Raw genomic sequence first — 24943 nt, 5'->3', positions numbered from 1 at the left:
ACAGAAACCACATAGCAGTTGTAAGAGTCGAGGGACATGAAAGGGAAGCAGTGGTTGGGAATGGAGTGAGACAAGGTTTTAGCCTATCTCCGATGTTATTCAATCTGTATATTGAGCAAGCACTAAAGAAAACAAAAGAAAAATTTGAAGCTGGAATTAAAATCCATGGGGTAGAAATAAAAAATTTTAAGGTTCGCCGATGACATTGTAATTCTGTCAGAGACAGCAAAGGACGTGGAAGAGTAGTTGAACGGAATGGACAGTGTCTTGAAAGAAGGATAAAAGATGAACATCAACAAAAGCAAAACGAGGATAATGGAATGTAGTCGAATTAAATCAGTTGATGCTCAGGGAATTAGATTTGGAAATTAGACACTTAAAGCAGTACAGGAGTTTTGGTTTTTGTAAGCAAAATAACTAATGATTGTCGAAGTAGAGAGGATATAGAAGGTAGATTGGCTATGGCAAGGAAAGTGTTTCTGAAGGAGAGAAATATGTTAACATCAAGTGTAGATTTCAGTATCAAGAAGTCTTTTCTGAAAGTATTTGTATGGAGTATAGCCATGTATTGAAGTGAAATGTGGGCGATGAATATTTTAGACAAGAAGAGAATAGTAGCTTTCAAAATGTGGTGTTACAGAAGAATGCTGAAGATCAGATGGGTAGATCACGTAACTAACGAGGAGGTACTGAATAGAATTGGGGAGACTTGGGGAGACTTGACTAGAAGGAGGGGTCGGTTGGCAGGGCATGTTCTGAGGCATCAAGCGGTCACCAATTTAGTATTGAAGGGCAGCGAGGAGGGTAAAAATCGTAGAGGGAGACAAGAGATGAATACACTAAGCAGATTCAGAAGGATGTAGATTGCAGGAGGTACTTGGAGATGAAAGAACTTGCACAGGATAGAGTACCATGAGTGGAGAGTTGAAAAAGCAGTCAACCAGAAGGATTCAGAAGAATGTAGGTTGCAGTGCGTACTTCGAGGTAAAACAGCTTGCATAGGATAGAGTAGCACGGAGAGCTGCATCAAACCAGTCTCTGAGCTGAATACCACAATAATTTACATATATAGATATCTGTAAAAATATCTTGTTCAGAAGTAGTGGGCCCTAAAAATGTACACAAACAGTTACAAAATTATTTGACAAATATTAATAGAAAATATTTGTGAGGTAAGTATACCCTCTTGTACACTCATGTGATATAACAAATAAGTAACCTTACCTCACAACTATTTTCTATTAATATTTTATTATGTTTGTAGAACTAATTTTGTAGCTAGTTGTATACGTTTTTAGGGCCGACTCTACTTCTGAAGAAGATATTTTTACAAATATCGAAGCCCGGACCAAGGACTAATAATCCTTTATTTGCAACTGGTTGGGTGAGTTTTCAACCTCTTCAGATTTACACAGTTGCTGTTTCGCGGCCATGTTTGACGCACACACACACACATACATATAGATATATGAACGAAGAAAGAAGAAGAAATGATAACTACTCAAGTTCAATCGCTCTCTCAAAAGGGAATAATTGAAAAAATATATATATGATTGTGTAATTGTTTAGCTTTCAAGTAAAAATAAAGTTGCATGTACCTAGACCCAAACCAGCCCTCTAGTGATCACGCAAGAAACACGTTTTGATGGATGAAATTTTTATATGTTACGACGCTTAGAAATCTTCAATGTCGATTTTTTCATGTGATCCTGAGCAGTGAATCGTACTGCTTTAGTAACTGATCCCAAATACTGAAAGCCTTGAAGCAGTAAAAGCTTGTGACTGAAATAAGACCTATGGGGTTGTAAATAAATCATTCCGGTACAGAACGCAACGTCTGTCACACCCTCGCAACAGCTACCTTACTTTCAATGCGATGTGCATAATGTCCGAACGTCTGAGGTAAAATGCCAGCTTTCCACGACTAATTTTGGTCTAAGGAGTAGTGAAATGAAAGGAGCAAAGCATTGGAACGTAGAATTTGAAAGTCAGATGATGGTGAGTATCTGTGAAACAGACGGTAAGGTGCCCAGTATCAATGAAAACCCCACACAGCCACTTCTTTTTTAATGTACTTTAATAAGGAGCCTTCAGCTACAGAGAATTACTCTGAAATAATTTTGATTATGGGTGATTTAAGAATAATTATTATTTACTTAGATGAATACTGAAACAATGAAGGAGTTTACGTTGTAGAGAGGAGCAATTTGTGGTACATAACTAAGTGCGTATTAAGGAAGGTATGGATTGCCCTTCTTCGACAGTTTTCATAAAATCTAATACACACATCGAAGAAAAGATTTGCATCACCTAGGTTCCAGGAGTTCCGGAACCTGTACAGAAAACTGGAATAGAGATCAACATAAACATCACTTCCACCCTTTTTATTGCTCATGAAAACCACACATTGCATGTTATATCACCATGTAGCGAGACCTCCTGAGGTGGTGGTCAAGACTGCTGTACACACCGGTACCTCTAATACCCAGTAGCACGTCCTCTTGGATTGACGCATGCCTGTATTCGTAGTGGCATACTATCCACAAGTTCATCAAGGCACTGTTGGTGCAAATTGTCCCACTCCTCAATGGCTATTCGGCGTAGATCCCTCAGAGTGGTTTGCGGGCCCACGTCATCCATAACCAGCCGTTTCAAATGTATCCCAGGCATGGTCGATAGGGTTCATGTCTGCAGGACATTCTGGCCACGCTAGTGGAGCGATGTCGGTATCCTGAAGGAAGTCATTCACAAGATGTGCACGATGGGGGTGTGAATTGTCGTTCGTGTAGACGATTGCCTCGCCGATATTCTGCCGATATGGTTGCACTATCAGTGGCACTCATGCACCGTACAGCCATTACGGCGCCTTCCATGACCACCAGCGGCGTACGTCGGGCCCCACATAATGCCCCCGCATAACCGGAGTGAGCCTCCTCCTTGTTGCACTCGCTGGGCAGTGTGCCTAAGGCGTTCAGCCTGACCGGATTGCCTCCAAACACGTCTCTGATGATTGTCTGGTTGATGGCATTTGCGATACTCATCGATGATAAGAATCCTGAACGGTTCATGTGGCATGTTGTTGGGCCCACCTGTACTGCGCTGCATGGTGTCGTGGTTGCAAAGATGGACCTCGCCACGGATGTTGGGAAGGAAGTTGCGCATCATACAGCCTACAGAGCACAGTTTTAGTCGTAACACGACATATTGTGGGCGCACGAAAAGGATTATTCCACATGGTGGCTTTGCTGTCAGGGTTCCTCAGAGCCATAATCCGTAGCTAGCGGTCATCCACTGTAGTGGTGGCCCTAGGGTGGCGTGAGCGAGGCATATGATCGACTGATCGACAGCTCCTGTCTCTCGGTATCTCGTCCATGTCGCTTTGGTTCACCCAGAGACGCCATTGTTGAGAGCCCTTCCTGGCGCACAGTAACAATGCGGACGCTATCAAACCCCGGTATTGACCGTCTGGGCGTGGTGGTACTATAGACAGCACAAGCCGTGTACCTCGTTCCTGGTGGAATGTCTGGAACTGATCGGCTGTCAGACCCCCTAATAGGCGCTGCTCATACATGGCTGTTGACGTCCTTGGGCGTGTTTAACGGCATCTCTGAACAGTCAAAGATACTGTGTCTATGATACAATACCCACAGTCATTCGGGAATTCCGGGAACCGGGGTGATGTAAAACTTTTTTTGATGTGTGTATCTTCCACAGATATCTTCCTAGATGCTGGACGGTTGTGGGAACTCCAATTTTGCAATCAATCGACGTTTGATCTTTTCATTTATTCGCAGGAATGACGCTACATTTGTTTATGGTGACGATCACATGCTGGTGTTCTGCGGGTCTTACTGGATACCGTAAGAGTTCACTAACAAAGCGACTACCCTGCGCACAGCGGCAGCGTCTGAGAAATCTGTAGGGTCTCGTTTTTCTTGTGATTACGATAGTGGTCCATGTCGTTCGAAGTCAACAGCTGGTGCTGGCGCAGTTGCGAGCGCTGATACCTGACCACGTGCAGTTACTGGAGGTACGTACCGTGGCTGGGCGGTGCACCAGCCAGCAGCACGCCACGGCTCTGATACGGAAATGATCTGTGGCTGCAGTCGCTGAGCGCACTGCTAGTCTGACATGGCGACTCTCCTAGGGCACGCAGATTTCTGTGGCTGTGCCCTTGGGAAGGGAACAGTGGCTCCGGTGACAGAGAAGCAAACGTCACCAACTTAACCCAGTATTTTACGGAATTAAAAGCACTGTAGCAGATATCAGCCCCACCAATCGATCTCATGCAAAAATTTTGGCCATAATTCTGATAGCACGCAGTTACGACGTTCTGAGAGTAGAACTTTTCAAGTTTAGCGCGCACCGGTTGTTTGTCGCCCGATCCGCTCCACTGCCGCCGCCCTGTGGCCGAACGCCAAGTACTGGAAAGGGAAGGGCAACTGGAGTCCTGCTACTGGTGTGATGAAGGCGAGGGTATATTAAGACGGATTTGGTCACAAATGCCGTACGTGTTTTATATTCTGTTCTAGAACGTCGTTTAATGAAAAAGTCGCGAAAAGAGTACCAAAAATGTCATTATCGATCACACATATACCTTTAATACTACACTACTGGCCATTAAAACTGCTACACCACGAACATCACGTGCTACAAACAGGAAGAAGATGATGTGATATGCAAATGATTAGCTTTCCAGAGCATTCACACAAGGTTGTCGCCGGTGGCGACACCTACAACGTGCTGATATGAGGAAAGTTTACAACCGATTTCTCATACACAAACAGCAGTTGAGCGGGCGTTGCCTGGTGAAACGTTGTTGTGATGCCTCGTGTAAGGAGGAGAAATGCGTACCATCTCGTTTCCGACTTTGATAAAGGTCGGATTGTAGCCTATCACGATTGTGGTTTATCGTATCGCGACATAGCTGCTCGCGTTGGTCGAGATCCAATGACTGTTAGCAGAATACGGAATCGGTGGGTTCAGGAGGGTAATACGGAACGCCGTGCTGGATCCCAACGGCCTCGTATCACTAGCAGTCGAGATGACAGGCATCTTATCCGCATGGCTGCAACGGGTCGTGCAGCCACGCCTCGATCCCTGACTCAACAGTTGGGGACGTTTGCAGGACAACAACCATCTGCACGAACAGTTCGACGATGTTTGCAGCAGCTCGGAGACCATGGGTGCGGTTACCATTGACGCTGCATCACAGACAGGAGGGCCTGCGATAGTGTACTCATCGACGAATCTGGGTGCACGAATATCTAAACGTCATTTTTTCGGATGAATACAGGTTCTGTTTACAGCATCATGATGGTGCATCCGTGTTTGGCGACATCGCGGTGAGCGCACATTGGAAGCGTGTATTCGTCATCGCCATACTGGTGTATCACCCGGCGTGATGGTATGGGGTGCCATTGGTTGCACGTCTCGGTCACCTCTTGTTCGCATTGACGGCACTATGAACAGTGGACATTACATTTCAGATGTGTTACAACCCGTGGCTCTACCCATCATTCGATCCCTGCGAAACCCTACATTTCAGCAGGATAATGCACGACCGCACGTTGCAAGTCCTGTACGAGCGTTTCTCGATACAGAAAATGTGCGACTGCTACCCTGGCCGGTACATTCTCCAGATCTCTCACCAATTGAAAACGTCTGGTCAATGGTGTCCGAGCAACTGGCTCGTCACAATACACAAGTCACTACTCTTGATGAAGTGTGGTATCGTATTGAAGCTCCATGGGCAGCTGTACCTGTACACGCCATCCAAGCTCTGTTTGGCTCAATGCCCAGGCGTATCAGGGCCCTAATTACGGCCAGAGGTGGTTGTTCTGAGTCCTGATTTCTCAGGATCTATGCACCCAACTTGAGTGAAAATGTAATCAGATGTAAGTTCTAGTATAATATATTTGTCCAACGAATACCAGTTTATGATCTGCATTTCTTCCTGGTGTAGAAATTTTAATGGTCAGTAGTGTATTTAAAATGCACCGGGTGGCCATAAGCAGAATGCAACTTGACACTCGGGTCCAGCGTGATCTGTAACTATCGGATACCAATGAAACTTGGTAGATAGGATAATGCGCTAATGAGTAGCCAATTTACGTTGGAAAAAATTACTTCCAATTTTGCCAACAGTTGAAAATCTGGAGCTGTGAATGCAAGAAAAATGTATATGAATGTTTCTATATATAACTGATTAGGTACAGGCAGTGGAAAAAAGGGGTAGTAATGTTGATCTTATTATTAACCTTGAAATAAGACAGTCCCGGTTGCAAAATCCTTTTAATTTACAGGAAACACAAAAGAGGCAAAGTTTCGCGCAGTTGAGACGTCTCTGCAATTGACCGTAACAGAAAAGATAAAATTTAATAACTCTTACGTAACACGGAGTCAGCCGCGTTCCGGCGTACACAGCATGGAGCGTTGCGTACAGCCGACAAACAGCAGATAATACGGTCGAGAACAGGACACGTCAACCCTCCAAGCCAGCCACACATACATAGAGCCATAGAGGCTACATTATACGACCGTAGTAGCAGACATTGGAGGCAGATGGCGTTGGGTAACCAATGTGCTTACAAAAAGCGATTGCATAACTAAATTACATATGCACATAGATTCAAGAACACAAAATTAGTACAGATAAAAGCAGGCCTATAAAGGGTAATTTAAAGACATCCTGCCAGGCAGTAAGACTTAAAATGACGCTAAAATATTAGTCAGACTGACTGATAAAACCAGTAAAAAGATAAGGAGTTAAAAAGTGGCGTCACATTCACAATAGAAGTTATTGGTGGGTTTGAATAGTATCGCAGTATCATACTAAGACTCGTTTCTGCTAACCGATTGGTCGTTCAATAAAATACATTTTCCTGGACTGGAGTGTTTCAGAATTTTGACTTCATATAAAAGATCAATATTCTTGCACTAAATACATCTTCAACAATCTGATGATGCCCCAGCAGGCTGAAATGCGTCTTTTCCTGTAAATATAAAAGATTTATAACCGAGACTGTCTTATTTCAAAAAATTTATAGCTGATTGCTGTATCAGGCGCCCAGTTTGTCCATTACGAGCACCTGTGACGTCTACGAGATGCTGCATCCGTAAGACGAAGCGATCAAGAGTTGCCCGCAGCAGTTCCGGCTGAATCAGACAACGTGCTCCTGTATGGTGGCTTCCGGATCAGGTAGACATCATACGTGTTTCTAGTGAAGTGTCCATTTAGATACACCCAGAGCCAAAAGTCACACGAATTCAGATAAGGTAATTCTTGTAGGCCATGGATCTGGAAAATCTCTGTGCATAACACTTTCGTGGAATGTTGTACTGAGCAGATGTGTCACTGGGCGAGCGTCGTGAGGTGTTTCCCCATCTTTCCTGGAAGTAGTGGTTTCCACACAATTGCACTCTTCCAAAGCAGGAATCAGGTGTCACGGTAAGCCTGATAGGCACTCTAGATGAACTCTCTTCAAAGAAGAAAGGACCGATTGTGAACCCACATGACACACTTAATACAGAGAACGCAATGGCTCTTCGTACACAACTCGTGGTTTAACAGCAGCACCCGAAATTCGCAGTACTGTGTATTCACTGCACCCTGTGGCGTAAAATGTACCTCGTCAATCCAGACTATTGCCCAGCCACAGGACATCAGCTTCTATGCGGACCAGAAACCGAAGAGCAAATCTAGAAGAGTGCTGCCGATCGTGAGCCATCATTTGCTGCACCGTCTTGGTCTCGTATGGGTGCCAGTATAAGGTGATCCGCAAAACTTTTCGTGCTGTCGACTCGTGATTCTGTGCGATCACCAGCGTTACCCGGGGCTCACGCTGTACGGTCAGTTACAGCAACAGCGACCTCCGCTAGGATAGGACGCCTACACCTTCCAGCTGCCACACCAAGCTCACCCGTATTTTTCGAATTTCATTATCGCCTTCTTTGCACTGTAATTGCTGCAGTTCACACAAAGCAGTTTTACTGACAGCATACGGTGTGTCTTGTCAACATACATACCGTTCACTCACTTTTGGCTTGTCAGTGTCAGCGCCAGATTTGCACGTGGTGGTCAAAAATGGAACTAATTTTTTTCCAGTGTAAATCGGTTCCGAATATGCACATTAGAATATCTACCAAGTTTATCTGACAGACGATAATTTCAGCCTACACTGAGCTTCGTGAGTAGCCGTACTTTAATAATAACCACATGGTATATGTAAAGAGGAATGATAAGACAACGTTCGGCTACACAAAGAATAACTCGAAAACCACGGCCTACACCGAAAACGTATCACACTAGAAAATTTAACTACATTACATTTACTACAAAAAAGGTCCTGTTCATTTATTTTGTAGGACTAATAGTTTGCACGTAGCGAGCGAGAGATTATGAAAATTTCTTGTGTGGTTTTTTCAGGTACTGCGGGTTACAGAAGACCTATTGATAAAGACAGCTGAATCACAGTGAATAAAATTAAAGAACTGAAGAATTACCGTGAAATGGAGTCACTTATTTTCGACTTACAATCTAATCATTCCAATCATGCTGAAGAATACCGCAACTCCTGCAAATTCACTTGACTTTCAGAGTGCCAACTTTTCAATAAAAAAAGCACAACAGCGATGTTAATTATTAAACAGCGCTACTCTACTCCTTTATTGAGACAGTCACTCGTTTCTCTAATGTGTACTGCATTTGTGATTGGCAACATGTAACTTTGCGAATATGTGGTCGAGTTATTCGTCCGCCCATGTCTGATACTGGGGAGAGACGAACTCGTTGCACGGCTGAACGCTAGGCGATCGTTTCCGTCCCAGGCGAGCTTAGGTTCAGAGACAACGAGAACGACGCCGGAAACGGTTAAGTCCCAGAACTGAGAGTTTGGACGGCCGATGCTCGCAGTGTCTTTGTGGAGTGTCGGGCAATCTTCACGATGGACAAGTTACAGCTCTCTGAGATTCGACAATAAGTCACGCCAAATATAATTCAAATCAAATACATCAATGATCTCAGATAAATGATGGGTATCCACTGCCACAACAAATTTCGGTTCCTTTAGAACTACAGATCATCATATTTTACAGTGAATAAACATTTTCATAATGAACCTCTGAAATGATGATGTTTAATCATTTCATGTGAATTCAGCAACTGTATCTCAGATGATAGTATTGCACTAAAGCTATCATCCCTGAAAATTAAGTAGTTGTATCTATTTTATTTATTCATTTACGACGTCTTTTATTTGTCTTTCATTATGCAACCATTTGTCAGGAAGTTCTATTCTCCAAATTTACATAGAAAATGAATACAGTATCAATACCTCATATTTTGTCATACGTGTGTATTTATTTACTGAAGAGTTTACTATTTTGTCAGTCAGTTAACTGCTGATTGCAAGTGATGTTAAAAAGTGTGCTAATTTACAGCTGATCAATTGCATGTGATATTGGACACCACAACGGAAAAGAGAATCAAAAGATACTTCTGTCAAGAAGCCATAAATAATTGTTTAAACAATGTTTAGTGGTAATTTTTATTCCTTTAACGTGAGAGTATTTGGACAAGAATACTGGCTTATTTATTTATGGACGAAGCTTTATTTTTTATTATTATAAATTTTATGAGTGAGACAGAATGCTAATAACATTTCTTAACTTAAATATTGTTGTAGCACATTAGTTTAGTTCGGGAAGTGATCAATGTGAATAAAATCATGTCGGTAGAGGTTGGGAACGATATTTTCTTGGTGGGGATAGCCTTCAGCCAATGAGAGTGGTAGAGTGGCGGAAAACTGCTGGAGTCAACTGGAGGCTGGGACTTCCCGAGTGAGGAGCTGGAGGAAGCCACTCTGGATACTTTACGTCGATTGCTTGAAGCAGGCAGACGTGGCTGCAGTAACGTGCAGGCGACTGGTTCTGTGGCTGAACGGCCACTACTGTGGCTTAGCTTCTGAAGGGACTGAATGCTTCGAGAGGTCTGAATGTGCTCAAGAGCAGTAACCTTTTTCCGCCTGATTTACGAAACTGAGAATGGACAGAGTGGGAGCAGATATTCTTCATATCGCGAATGTTAATTTATAAATCATCACATCAAACTCTGACCTATTTTGAGCTGGTGAATTTTCGTGTATCGTGATCAAGAAATGGACTTGACTTTCGCAAGTCTTGGATGACTATTTAATTTGACGATTTTGTATCATTCTTGTAACGCTCTCAAGGTAATGTTAGTGCATTTGAGAAGGGTATTTTCTGTCTGTATTTTGAAGGACTATCGTAGGATCACTTCCAGTTCATTTGAGATGTCCTTTCTCGAGTAAACATTATACAACATAGTTCTCTGTATATGAAGATGGTATCTGTTCTTTCAGACATGTTCGAACGAAGAGATATCATTGGTGATCTTGCAGCTCTCGAAGAATGCAATTACAGTGAAATCCAGACCATTAGCTGCTTACAGTCGGATACAGCACCTGCCATGTAAGCAGGAGATCTCGGGTTCGAGTTCCGGTCGGGGCACGCATTTTCAACTGTCACCGTTGATATTTATCAACTACTGTAAGCAGTTAATAGCCAAGATTTCACTGCAATTTCATTTAATTCTCTGTAGTTTTCATTAATTGGAAACGTTAGAATAGAACTTACATTATTCATTTAAGTTGTAATTTGTATCTTTGTGCATTTTATTAACTTGCAATTCTAGATGCATAGACTATTTGACTGCAGGATCACAGCAACAAATTTTTATTTGCAGTTAACTAGCTGCGGGGCAATACAGCCGACGTGCGCGGCTTGACCCTACGACTACATCGAACTATTCCCTTAAAACGGAGCCGTGGGTAGCTCCAGCACCTCAAGTACGAGTAATCACAGGAGAAGACGCAGCTGATTTGGTCGTATGAAATGCTATTTGGAGGAGCAACTACACTAGCAGTAACCGTAAGGTTCCGTCACAAACATAAAGTTGTTCGAAACAAAGAGATCCCCCTCAGTTGCGAAATGTTACTGGTCAGTTCCACGTGGCGTCCGCGACTAACCGACCGCTATCCACAAAGTGGGACCGGGGTTGTCCCTCAGCTATAACCGTAGCTTGACATGTTACCACGGTACTTTAGCTTTTTATGTTCGACCGTGCCTTATTCTGGCATGTATTAGTTTATTTTATGCTTCTGAAGAAGGCTAGATTACTGTAGCTGAAACCTTGGTAAATACCAGTAACATTTCGCAATTGAGGCGGACCTTCGACATATTAATTTATCACAGTTGCTGACAGGGCTGCAACATGTTAAAAATTCTCAAAGATATCTCTGTCATCAACCACTGACTAGGAACCGCGCACATTGACACAATAAACACAGCACTAGCGCCGCTCGATTCACCGACATTATGAAAATCATCCTCTCGTCCATTCCGCTCGGCGCTGCATTGCGCTCTGGCTTTAGGCGATTGCGAGTGACAACTGGTGCGTACGAATGTTTAAAAGGTGTACTCTCGAGGCGTAATTCCGCGGCATCAGAATTACGGCCCGAAATTTCGTGCGGTATCGATTGCTTGGGCTGATAGCCTGCCAGTGTGCGCCGGCACGGGGCACGAGGCTACTACCCACCTGAGTCCGGGGAGGCGGGAGCCCCGCCGGCCAGCAGAGTGCTGTGGCGCACGGCGCGCGGCGGGCTGCGCAGCTCCGACGTCAGCGACGACGTGATGCTGGGCAGCCGGATGTCCAGGTGCGAGCCCTTCTCCGTCACGATCTGCGGGCACACACGGCGGACACACGCCAAGTCACCGTCAAGGCGACACCGCTGACATAGGGCCCCCGCATACTCGTCACCGACGATTTCGTTCACATTTCTGGTATGCGAGTATGCATGACAGGGCCACAAATGAAAATGACAGAAGTAGCAGCTCCATATGGGCAAACGTTTACAGAAAATAGTATTCTCGACGACCGATATGTTGACACGGGCTCCGTGCAACGGATGGCACAGCGGAAGTAACACAGTACGGTAATCAAGGCGTCAATTTGTACGTTCCTTACACTGCAAGTAAACATAAACAATACACAGTATACACCGAGGGCCATAGACAGGGGTTCACAGGTAGATGCCGTGTTTCTTGGCTTCCGCAAGGCGTTCGATACAGTTCCCCACAGTCGTTTAATGAACAGAGTAAGAGCATATGGACTATCAGACCAAGTGTGTGATTGGATTGATAACAGAACGCAGCATGTCATTCTCAATGGAGAGAAGTCTTCCGAAGTAAGAGTGATTTCAGGTGTGCCGCAGGGGAGTGTCATTGGACCGTCGCTATTCACAATTTACATAAATGACCTTGTGGATGACATCGGAAGTTCACTGAGGCTTTTTGCAGATGATGCTGTCGTTTATCGATAGGTTGTAACAATGGAAAATTGTACTGAAATGCAGGAGGATCTGCAGCGAATTGACGCATGGTGCAGGGAATGGCAATTCAATCTCAATGTAGACAAGTGTAATGTGATGCGAATACGTAGAAAGATAGATCCCTTATCATTTAGCTACAAAATAGCAGGTCAGCAACTGGAAACAGTTAATTCCGTAAATTATCTGGCAGTACGCATTAGGAGTGATTTAAAATGGAATGATCATATAAAGTTGATCGTCGGTAAAGCAGATGCCAGACGGAGATTCATTGGAAGAATCTTAAGGAAATGCAATCCGAAAACAAAGGAAGTAGGTTACAGTACGCTTGTTCGCCCACTGCTTGAATACTGTTCAGCAGTGTGGGATCCGTACCAGATAGGGTTGATAGAAGAGATAGAGAAGATCCGACGGAGAGCAGCGCGCTTCGTTACAGGATCATTTAGTAATCGCGAAAGCGTTACGGAGATGATAGATAAACTCCAGTGGAAGACTCTGCAGGAGAGACGCTCAGTAGCTCGGTACGGGCTTTTGTTAAAGTTTCTAGAATATACCTTCACCGAAGAGTGAAGTAGCAGGATTTTCTATACAAACTGACCTCTCGATCATGTCCCATAAATGGGGTTCACGTCGGGTGATCTGGTTGCTCAAATCATTCGCTCGGATTGTCTAGAACGTTCTTTAAACCAGTCGCAAAAAGTTTTCGCCCGGTGACATAGCACATTCTCAGCCATAAAATTACCATCGTTGTTTGTGAGTATGCACTCCACGAGTGGCTGCAAATGGTCTCCAAGTAACCAAACACAACCATTTCAGTTGGACCAGATCACAAAGTCCAGTCCATGTAAACACACTCCACACATTTGTCGAGCCACCGCCAGATTGACAACTTCAGTCCACGGCTTTGTGGGTCTGCGCCAGACTCGAAGGTTCACTCGCCAATTGAAATCAGGACTCCCTGACCAGACCAAGGTTTTCCAGTTGTCTAGGGTTCAAAAGACATAGTCACGAGACCAGGTGAGGCGCTGCAGGCGTTGTCGTGCTGGTAGCAAGGGCATTCACATAGATCGTTTGCTGCCATAGCTCATTAACGCCAGCTTTCCCCTACTGTTCTAACGGATACGTTAAGCGTACGTCCTACATTCGTTTCTGCAGCTATTTGACGTGGTGTTACTTGTCTATTAGCACTTACTACGCAGACGCCGCTGCTCTCGGTGTTAAGGCCACCCGTCACTGCGTTGTTCGTGGTGAGAGGAAATGCCTGAAATTTCGTATTTTCGGCACACGCTTAACACTGTTGATTTCGGAATATTGAATTCTCCCACGATTTTCGAAATGTATCATCTTGTGCGTCTAGCTCCAACTACCATTCCGTCTTCAAAGTCTGTTGATGCCCATAATGAGGCCATAATCTCGTCGGTAACATTTCCACTTCAATCACCTCAGTACATATGACGGCCGTGCCAATGTGCTGCCCTTTTATACCTTGTGTACACGATATTACCGTGACTTGCATCTGTGCATAAATTTCGTCACCTACGTGTACCTAGTCTTCAAAATGTAACAGGCGTGTCTTCCAAGCAGAGAGCAGTCACTGAGTTTCTTTTGGCGGAAAACCAGAGCATCGCAGGTTTTCGTAGGCACTTGCAGAATGTCTACACAGACCTAGTAATGAACAAAAAGCACGACGAGTCGTTGCGTGAGGTGTCTGTCATCACCGCACAAGGTCGCGCAAACCTGTGCTATCTCCCGCCTGCCGGCCTGCCGCACACAGCTGTGACTCATGGAATGCTGGAACGTGCGGACACTCTCATTCTAGGTGATTGACGAATCACAACCAAACACCTGGATGCTCAACTAGACGTCTCTGCTGATATTGCTAACACACTCGTCCACCAGTTTTGGTACTCAAAAGTCTGTGCCTGCTGCGCTCTTCGCCACCTAATAGTTCATAAACAGCAACCATAGACGATCTGTGCGGAACTGCTTGCAGCCTTTTGATGCTGAACGTGACAATTTTCTGTCTATTTTCGCAGGCGATGAAACAAGTGTTCATCACTTATAACAGGACACAAAATGGCAGTCAGTGGAGGTGCCCCACACCACCTCTCCTCCGAAGAAAAATTTGAAATCTGCGCCCTCTACCGGTAAAGTTATGGCGGTTCTCCAGGAGTTATTCTGTTTTATGTCCTACCTCATGATACAACGATCAGCTCTGAAGTGTATTGTGCTTCTCCCAGGAAACTCAAGAAACTGCTTTTACATCTTCGTCGCCACAAAAACGCAAATGAAGATCTCCATCTCCTTGACATCGCCTCACACAAAACTGCCGACCAGAGAGGAGGCCACAAAACTTCACTGGACTCCTCATCACCCCCTCCCCCATAGCCCAGATCTCGCACCCTTCATCTGTCTGATCCGTCTGGCTCAACGAAGGATGCACTCCACGGGAAGCAGTAAGTGGACGGTGGGGAGGGTACTGATGCAACAAGACGCCGACAAGTGCAGTGGAATCAAGTGGCGATACAGGACCTCTCAGCAGTGTGTCCACCTGAACACACATAGTGTCGGAAAATTGTGTTTTGTAGCCAAAGGAGTAGGGAGTAATATGGTGTATTAGAATCCTGAATAAAGGCAACATGCTTTCACAAAAAGTGTTGCATTTCTTATTGAATGCCCCGTGGAAAAAAAAACGCCAAATACTGGCGGGAATATCTGGCGATGTACAGATGAGTGTACCTTTATGCAGTCTTCTCCGTATATGGTTTCTTTTCCTTTCTCTGTGGGATAAGATCAGTTTTGAACCTTTTCGAGCAAATTCTTTACTGAGCAATAAAAACCGATATCGCAGGGTTGCACTAGTTGTGTGCATTTGGGGTGGGGGAATCATTTCAACACTGCAAGGTGGGAATTCTTCTACATCTTGAAAAAACTCGTCGTATTATTATGGATTTGTTTACCTTCCCTATGACTCAATGAACAGAATAAATTTATTGCCCTGCATGTAGGGATTCATGAAGCCAGTTAGAAACCTTTCGTATCAGGCTGTTGTAGTTTTACCATATTTTGGGAAAGTAATGACGACATTCGTGTATTTTGGCACATATGTGTCCACCGTTATTTGGATCCTCAGTCCATGACAAACAGTACTTTTTTCTAAGTATACGTAGAATGTCGTCAATAATTTTCCAGAGATGTTTATAGCTTACTGCACTGTATACAAATGGGTTACTTCGATCATATTTCGGTTCATTTGCAGCGTAAGCAACGTAAAAATAGAACACTAAAAATATGTTTCTGTACAGCGACTCGAATCCGTAACCTTTGATCGTCGTTCTGTGCTTTCTCCGCTGCACCAACCGCTGCCTTAAGACAGACCAACCTAAGTAGCTCGTGCCTCGCCCAACCGGCGCCAAAACACCATTTTTTTCAAAAGTCTGCCCACTTGGAGTTCCTACTTCTACAGTTTTCATTCCTGGTTAATATACCATACATTTGCGCTAAGTGGGTGAGAACGAATAGGCGCGGTTCCCTTGTCGGCTTGCAGTTTTATCTGCTTCCTGTTTAGGTGATAGTAAAATAGATGTGTCAGGACCATTTACCAACTGTGCTGTAACATCTTCTGGTTTGCAGTTTTATCTGGACTCTATATTAGGTAATAATGAAATAGAAGTGTCAGAATCATTTACCAACTCTACTGTAACATCTTCTGGTTTGCAGTTTTATCTGCACTCTGTATTAGGTAATAATGAAATAGATGTGTCAGAACCATTTACCAACTCTACTGTAACATCTGCAAATTTTGTATGTGGACGTGACCACCACCACCAACCAGCCACGCTAAGTGATTCCAGACTTTCTAGATTATTGGGGAGAAGCTTTAAACCTTTGTTTGGAATGATTGGCTCACCCAGTTATTTTACAGGTATGTCAGACCAGCCAGCCAAGTACGTCTGGAAACCGTCGTCACCATACTTCACTGTATGAAGAGAAATATTTTCCAAAGAGTATATGGTTAATGGTAGCATTCGATTTTGTACAGTTGGATGTGACTGCATGTGGGAATGAATAACTGAGACAGATTTCAACAATGGTTTGTCTCCAGATACAAAGTGAACTGACGTCATAATATGGCAGTAACACCCACCTAGCATATCCTGTTCCAGTTCAGCCATAGGCTTATTCTAACCCTATCAGACGAAGGGCCACCTGCAAAATCAGTCATGTCATATGCCCGCTCTCTGCAATTTCTGCACAGTATCTTATCTGGGCCTGACCACCAGTCACCCACCCAGATAAAAGTCCACCGCAAAACCGTTGTGTAGGGAAAAGTTGACTACCTTCTTTATCCGTTCCTCTTCCAGTCACGAGTGGTACATGGAAAGAAGAATTGGTAAATTTCTGTACGAGCTGGAATTTCTCATGGTCTTTTCGTGAGGTATGTGCTGGAGGTGCCGGCCGCGGTGGTCTAGAGGTTCTCGGCGCTCAGTCCGGAACCGCGTGACTGCTACTGTCGCAGGTTCGAATCCTGCCTCGGGCATTGATGTGTGTGATGTCCTTAGGTTAGTTAGGTTTAAGTAGTTCTAAGTTCTAGGGGACTGATGACCACAGATGTTAAGTCCCATAGTGCTCAGAGCCATTTTTTTTTTTTGTGCTGGAGGAAGCACTATGATTCACAACGCCTCTCTTGTAGTGTCTGGCGTTGCAGTTAAACGAACATCCTCGTGATGATTTCATACTCAACTAAATGATCCCGTTGACGAAATAGATTCTTATTTGAGTCTTCTCTGAGGATTTGTCTAATGTATTTGAGTCAAACATTAATGAGATTAGTTTCATCAAGCAGTAGCCGCGAAGGTCTCAACAGTTTGACTGTATGGAATCGTTACTGTGTGCGACGCCTACAGAAAGTCGAAAGGAAGAGATAAATGAGAGTGTACGGTCTGATTAAAATCAGTTGATAGCTGACGTCTGTCACATCGTCTACTGGCTACCGCTCGGCTGTGGGTGTCACAGTTGACGGCGGGTGACTTCACAAATGTTGTTAATGTGTAAGGCGGAGCAGTGTTGGAAGCGGCAGCCACGACGTACGACAGAAATGCGAGATGCTCTGTGGACGCTTACTTTAAATGGCTAATGACTGAACTGCGGCAGGCGACGCGTTTTGCAGCCATCAATTTAAACTGACACCTGAACTAATCACAATCTCGTGATGTGCAATGTATCCGAGAAAACGGCGCCCAACAATCTGCGGCGGAATTAAAATCAAGATCGCTTTTTTGACGGCGATTAAAGCTAACCTCGACGAGTAAACTCAAGGCAGAAAAATTTCAGTTTCATCGGTAAGAAACGAATTGTAATTTCTAAAGTATCGTTACGATCAGCCGCTTTACCAACCGATGAGTAGTCCTGTTGGGCCCTTAGTTGAAGATTATATGCGATACTGGCAGATTCCAAACGGCAAAATAATGATAAGAAAAGAATAAGGGCAAATAAAAAAGTGAATACAACAGTGAAAATGACGTGGCAAAGTATATATATTAAAATCTAAAAAAAGAAATTACATTTAAATCAACTAAATGAAGAAAAATAAACCCTTTTGATGAGATTTAGAAATAAAATAAAATTCGCTGTCTTAAAGAGTTTCGAATCTGTGACCTTCTACAGAACAAGTTCATGCGCAACTGCTACACTCAGACAATACCACTTTTCAAGTTCTTATTTTTATCACTCACACTCCTGCAGCAACCACGAATTGCAACCTTCAGAAATTTGGTTTGACGTAATGTCGTGCGGAACTTTTATTGTAACAGTCGATATCTGTGATTGTGATAATTGTATATGTGACGCTGAATCGCATCTTGTTCGGAAGGATCCAGTAGCGTTTGGTCAGCGCTGTGTATGAAACGTGTGTATATCGCTAGCATCACTGTGTGTGTGAGTTTTGTTTTATGGTTATCATGCGTGATGAAATACGAAATGAAGAGCAACGTCGAGGATTCGGAATCCAAACGCAACAAGAAAGTCAGTCGGACAAGGTGTACTGGCAGTTTGCCAATGGCGAGCGGTCCGGGCGTGACGTCGAGCGCTGTGGCTGCAGGAAGCCAGCTACCACGAGTGAAGCGTCAACTATCAAGTGATTATAACCAGACTATACTGCCTGTCTAATCGCGTAATAGACATAAGTATCGAAAAAGTTTATGCGTACATACGTTGAAACTGACGTCGGTCAGTATTCCATTTCTTTAGCTTAAAGAGCCCAGTTTGTCGTCCAATACCATCCGCACAGTTTCACTCTAAAGGACAGGAACACCGCGTATATTGAAGGTTCCTTTCTTTTGCTATTTTGTCCTGTCGACCACGTAAATAACGTTTTCCTCATGTTCTAATCATTCGATTAGAGTGCTGTTTCTAAACTTCGGACCACTTTACCCCAGTTTTCTTTTTTGTTTTCTCTGGCGATGGGAATCTAAAATTTTCATTCGAAACGTATCCTTCAGTCTCCATCAATTTCATACGACTTCTTGTTTCTCCTTTGAAGCCAATTTCGCTTGCTGATTTCTTCGCCGATTAATGAGTTGAAACACTCTCTCGCATATGATTTTCTCATTCAACCGAGCCAGAAGGCAGCATAACATCATCCTACTTCATCTTATCGTTACGTTTAGTTGTTCTGTTTTCTTGTTCAAGTCTTAATTAGTCATGTTACTATATTCACCGTTGTGTTTACCAGACCCAATGTTTTTCTCGTAATTCAGGATTTTCCTCTCTTTCTTTGTTACATTTTCCGTTTCTCCAATTTTTCCCACATTCAGGTATTAGCCTGCATAAAAAACGGCCTGGTCTCGTTAGTGCAACAAAGCGTTGTAACTCTGTTTGAGACGACATATCTTACTGTACACGTCTTTACTCAACAGAAAGACCATTTCCATCTTCTTTGCTCTGAGTTAGCAGTCTCCCTGTCACGACCGATCCTCCATATTACATTACCAGATATTTAAGTTTAGTAACTATTCTAATTAATCTGTAATCTGTGTACATGATATCTGGTGAAAATATTGTATTGTCATATATCCTGTGTTTTGTGTAAGGCGTGCTTGTTCCATAATTCTTTTGAAAAGGCTGATGTTTCTTATTGCCATTGGTATATTTCCAGAAAGTTTTCAAGGTAGCACGAAGGTCAGCATCAGCCGTAAGCTTTTAATTTGTTTCTTGGAGAGCTATTGGGGCTACACCGATTCTAGCCCAAAGTACCGTTATCCAAGATGGCGCCGATGACAACAACCAAGATGCCGGCCACGACATCATACAAGATGGCGAATTTTGTCAGTAAGTTTTAGTTTTGTCGGGAAAGTACCACGCCCACCTCTACAGAAAAATGGCGGGAAGTTTAAATTGCAAGATAATAATGCATCACACCAAGAAAAATCGTGGGAAAAAGAGACTTGTCTTTATTATTTAACCAGTTTCAAGCATGTGTGTTCTCCACTAGCTACTGATTTAGTTGATATCGTCGCCACCTGAGAGCTCCACTGTAACGTCATCAAAGATGGCGGACTTTGGTGGGAACTTTTAATTTGGCCAGAAGAAGGTTAATTGTGTACCTACACTAACCTAACCCCAACCCTCCCAGGAAATGGCAGGAAGTTCAAATTCCAACAGGATAATGCACCACACCGCTCTTATCGCTTCTAAGCAAAGAAAATCGCAGGAAAATAGCCCACTTGGTCTACCTCCACTAATCTAATTCACCTGACCGCCACCTCCTCCTACGAACTGGCACAAACTTTTCATTTTTTGGCCGGCCGGGGTGGCCGAGCAGTTCTAGGCGCTCCAGTCTGGAACCGCGCTATCGCTACGGTCGCAGGTTCGAATCCTGCCTTGGGCATGGTTCTATGTGATGGTTAGTTAGTCTCAGTATTAAAAAAAGATGAATTAAATTGATAGGAGAGATATATGAAGCTTTGCAGGTTGTTCAGGTACTCGACAAGGAGATAGTCAAGACCCTATTTGGTTTATCTGTATCCTTGCAAAGATGATCCGAGAATGGGAAGAAGAAATAACCAAATATGGGGCAAATGGTCAACAGCTGTTAGGCTATGAAAACAAGACTCACAGAATTTAGTGTTTGGCTCCAGCCGACAATCCTGCATTACTACCTGGATTAAGGTATTCTCCATCAGGAACTGTGTACGTCACCCCCCCCCCCCCCCTAGGAAATGGCGGGAAGTTCAAATTCCAAAAGGATAATACACCACACCGCTCTTATCTCTACTAACTAAAGAAAATCGCAGGAAAATAGCTCACTTGGTCTGCCTCCACTAACCTAATTCAGCTGACCTCTTCGTACAAACTGGCACCAACTTTTAATTTTTGCGGTAAACAAAATTCAATTCCCATATGTCAACTAAACCAACAAAATAGCGCGAAAGAAAAGACACTTTACTAACCTCAGCCGCCAAACTGCCACCACCTACTAAGGATTTGTGGGAAAAGGACTTGGACATAAGACTTCATTTAAACAATTTCATGCATGTGTGTTCACCAAAATGTCAGGACTCCAACTGACCACTAGAGGGCGGTGTAATCTGTGACATAATTCAAGATGGTGACACCCAGCGTATTCAACACAAGGTCTGGACTCCAACTGACTTAGTACACAGCGCCACCGCCAGAAGGCGCTACCGTTACGTCAGATCATGATGCAAGTACCGTTATTCAAGATGGCTGCACCCGATGTATCCACCACGAGCTCCAGAGCTCAAGTGGCTTAGTTCATATCGTGATCGCCAGAGGACGCCACTGTGACGTCGCGTTATGACACAAGGTCGTTTGCTCTCTCTCGCGCACATGCATTATAACCGGACACGTGTCATGCCACTGACCGCTTACATCACTCACCCTCGGCCACCACCTCCATACATCCCCGGACATAGTCTTCTGTAAATGTGCAAACACCCACATTGCGCATCTAACCTATCAATTACCTAAGTACTTAATTGCATTTCAATTTTAATCATATTTAATATTTCAATTTACAATTTCATATATGTATGAAAACGTGTTCACTATACTTTCAACTACCTACTTTCAACTACTTTTCAAGGACTAGACCGCCACCTTTCCCTAAGAACCGTCGCCGAATTTGAATTCTGTCAGTAAAGAAACGTCACTTGCGCTTTCGCTACCAACCTAAGAAAACTGGGGGGAAAGAAAGGACACTTGTACTTACTCCATCCAGCTGAGCGGCACTTCCTCCTAGGATCCGGCGCTGAGTGTGAAATCTGCCAGTAAACAAAGCTCACTTGCGTTTTTCGCTACGAATCGCTGCAAACGAAGCTCACTACCACCACTAACCTAAGTCGCCTGAACGCCACCTCTTCCTAGTGGCGCATGGTAAAATGACTCATCCCGCACTAGGCTGTTGGAGAGAGGAACGAGTGTACTTTATTTATTTGCTAGCAATTTATTTGGGGATGGAGTATATTTATCACAGAACACACGCTCTGACATGCCCCACAGCATACAGAGCTTCAACTGCTCCTACATAACACGCACTCTACACACACTCTTGCTAATTATAAACCATCAAAAATAACACATTGCACAACCTATATACATGCCAACCACTCATAAACAATGCAGAGCACTTACGTCCAGATAGCCAAACAACTCGTAAATTGTCAAAATAATAATCCATCTAAAAGACTCTGCTTGCTAATCGTCAGCTGTCGAAATGATACACCAGTCTTTATTCAAACAATTGGAGGCAGCGCCACCACCAAGTGTATTTGCCCCTGAGGCCATAGCCCAACTGACATAGTCCATATTGATGCCACTAGAGGCCGCTGTAGTGACGCAATCTAAGATGGCGTCACCTAGTGCATTCATCACGAGCTCGAGACTCCAACAGTCTTAGCTCATTACGTCCCCACCAGAGGACACCACTGTGACACCAGATGATGATGCAAGTACAGTTATCCATGATGGCGGCAAACACAAGGTGTGCACACATACAGACATACAGACAGCAGAGCAAACGCTCTCCTGATGTGGAGGTGACTGGATAGAGTCGAGTGCAGTGCTACATTACATGTCCCGTTCAATGCATTTGGGCTAGGTGGTGGCAGCTGTGCTACATTTACAATCAATTTTAGAACACAGAACGAGATGTTATGTCATGATCGCATGGATAGATCTGACCTAAAAGCGATAGAATTGGGAAAAATGATGAGGGTATAGATATAAATCGACCGAATATGGACCCAAATGCGGTGACATTGAGTAAGTACTTTGCTATCTTTTAGCTCACGTCGAACAATTTGTACATGGGACCAACTATGTGCCAACATGATGACTCCGAGAAAACGTGGACATCGAAATGAAGGGAATATGGAAGGCAGTCAGATTTTCCCACTGAGGCAGCATAATACTGTACATCTATTGAGGTACCAGTGATACGAGGTAGTTGACTATTGTATTTGATGTTTTTTGGGATGACAGAGAACGATTCATTTCTAAACTTACTTCCATCTGTGTTAAAGGATAACAGAGAGTGGAAAGGGTGATCGACTGAGATGGAGTTGTAACGACGTACGATTTAATGGCTGCCAGATTCATTCTAGAGAATGATAGATAGGTTGATCGAGGTAATTTTTTTTAATTGTTCTGTCCGGATGCATCAGTCACGTGACATAGCCTGCATTCTACCTTTATACAGCTACGTGTTCCGTATGTGTTTTAAAGCACTGTCTACTTGCTATCGTCAACGATAAACGTGTCTGTCATCAGAGGACTTCCATCTCATGTGTGAAGAAACTTGACACACTCCTCCAAACGAGCTTTGATGTATGCGATTGCCCCTGTCGCATCTTCTGTGTATAAAATCGAGTCTTCAGCCATAACTAAGTTATCGGTATGAGCTTGTTACGCGCTGCAATCCCTGTGTACACATTTGCCTGACATATGTTGTGTTTACAGAGTTAGTGGACGAATTATTTGTAATTTTCACATGTCGGACGCTGCTGCTATGCGTTTATCTGTTTCCTTGTAGGATGTATCCACGGCTACTAACTATCATTTTATATAGACTTGATGCAGGCATGTTATAATTTCTCGTTTTACGATTCGATGGGATAGTTCAGCGTAGAGAAACTGTGAAGAAGTATGTATGTCTGATAGACCGGAAAGGTAATCGATCTAACATTGTAGCGCGTCTTTAAGTGCAGAACGTTGCAGTCTTAGGGGTGTGTGTGTTTATTTTCTCTCTCTGTCTTACCAATACCGTCCAGGTACATATCCTAGACTTGAACAATAATATAAAGCTGAGAATGCTCTGTGACTTCCATACGTAGAGAGATGGATCGTAAATTACGTACTATGCTCTAGGTCTTAGAAATATATAGAGCACTGTCTTGTATACTTTGATGATTTAAGTATTCGAGAATTAACTGTGAATGGGTGTGCTTGGTAGTCATCTAGCCATGTTCGCACTGATACTCGCCAAGTAGAGAATGGATGGTTTAGTTGTGATACTGAAATGGGGGCCATGTTATCACATCATTGGTCGTTGTTGAACTTAGTGTAAAAGTGTTAAAATTGATCAGACTATCAACTATGATGCTTATTACACTCCTGGAAATGGAAAAAAGAACACATTGACACCGGTGTGTCAGACCCACCATACTTGCTCCGGACACTGCGAGAGGGCTGTACAAGCAATGATCACACGCACGGCACAGCGGACACACCAGGAACCGCGCTGTTGGCCGTCGAATGGCGCTAGCTGCGCAGCATTTGTGCACCGCCGCCGTCAGTGTCAGCCAGTTTGCTGTGGCATACGGAGCTCCATCGCAGTCTTTAACACTGGTAGCATGCCGCGACAGCGTAGACGTGAACCGTATGTGCAGTTGACGGACTTTGAGCGAGGGCGTATAGTGGGCATGCGGGAGGCCGGGTGGACGTACCGCCGAATTGCTCAACACGTGGGGCGTGAGGTCTCCACAGTACATCGATGTTGTCGCCAGTGGTCGGCAGAAGGTGCACGTGCCCGTCGACCTGGGACCCGACCGCAGCGGCGCACGGATGCACGCCAAGACCGTAGGATCCTACGCAGTTCCGTAGGGGACCGCACCGCCACTTCCCAGCAAATTAGGGACACTGTTGCTCCTGGGGTATCGGCGAGGACCATTTGCAACCGTCTCCATGAAGCTGGGCTACGGTCCCGCACACCGTTAGGCCGTCTTCCGCTCACGCCCCAACATCGTGCAGCCCGCCTCCAGTGGTGTCGCGACAGGCGTGAATGGAGGGACGAATGGAGACGTGTCGTCTTCAGCGATGAGAGTCGCTTCTGCCTTGGTGCCAATGATGGTCGTATGCGTGTTTGGCGTCGTGCAGGTGAGCGCCACAATCAGAACTGCATACGACCGAGGCACACAGGGCCAACACCCGGCATCATGGTGTGGGGAGCGATCTCCTACACCTCTGGTGATCGTCGAGGGGACATTGAATAGGGCACGGTACATCCAAACCGTCAT

At 44.3% G+C, this 24943-nt stretch overlaps 1 protein-coding gene across 1 annotated transcript in view; it reads right to left on the bottom strand.

Moving 5' to 3' along the window:
• The window catches only part of LOC126284910 (popeye domain-containing protein 3-like), a 193246-nt gene that overhangs the window by 19350 nt on the left and 148953 nt on the right, over window positions 1-24943 (bottom strand). Inside the window, exon 8 of the mRNA XM_049984172.1 lies at window positions 11618-11759. Within this exon, the coding sequence (XP_049840129.1) occupies window positions 11618-11759 (142 nt within the window). The remainder of the gene's footprint in view (window positions 1-11617; window positions 11760-24943) is intronic.

The sequence above is a fragment of the Schistocerca gregaria genome, chromosome 8 (genome assembly GCF_023897955.1).
Source record: "Schistocerca gregaria isolate iqSchGreg1 chromosome 8, iqSchGreg1.2, whole genome shotgun sequence".
Lineage (NCBI taxonomy): Eukaryota > Metazoa > Arthropoda > Insecta > Orthoptera > Acrididae > Schistocerca > Schistocerca gregaria.
The sequence above is the reverse complement of the archived record's forward strand: the minus strand, read 5'-3'. Positions and strand labels throughout refer to the sequence as shown.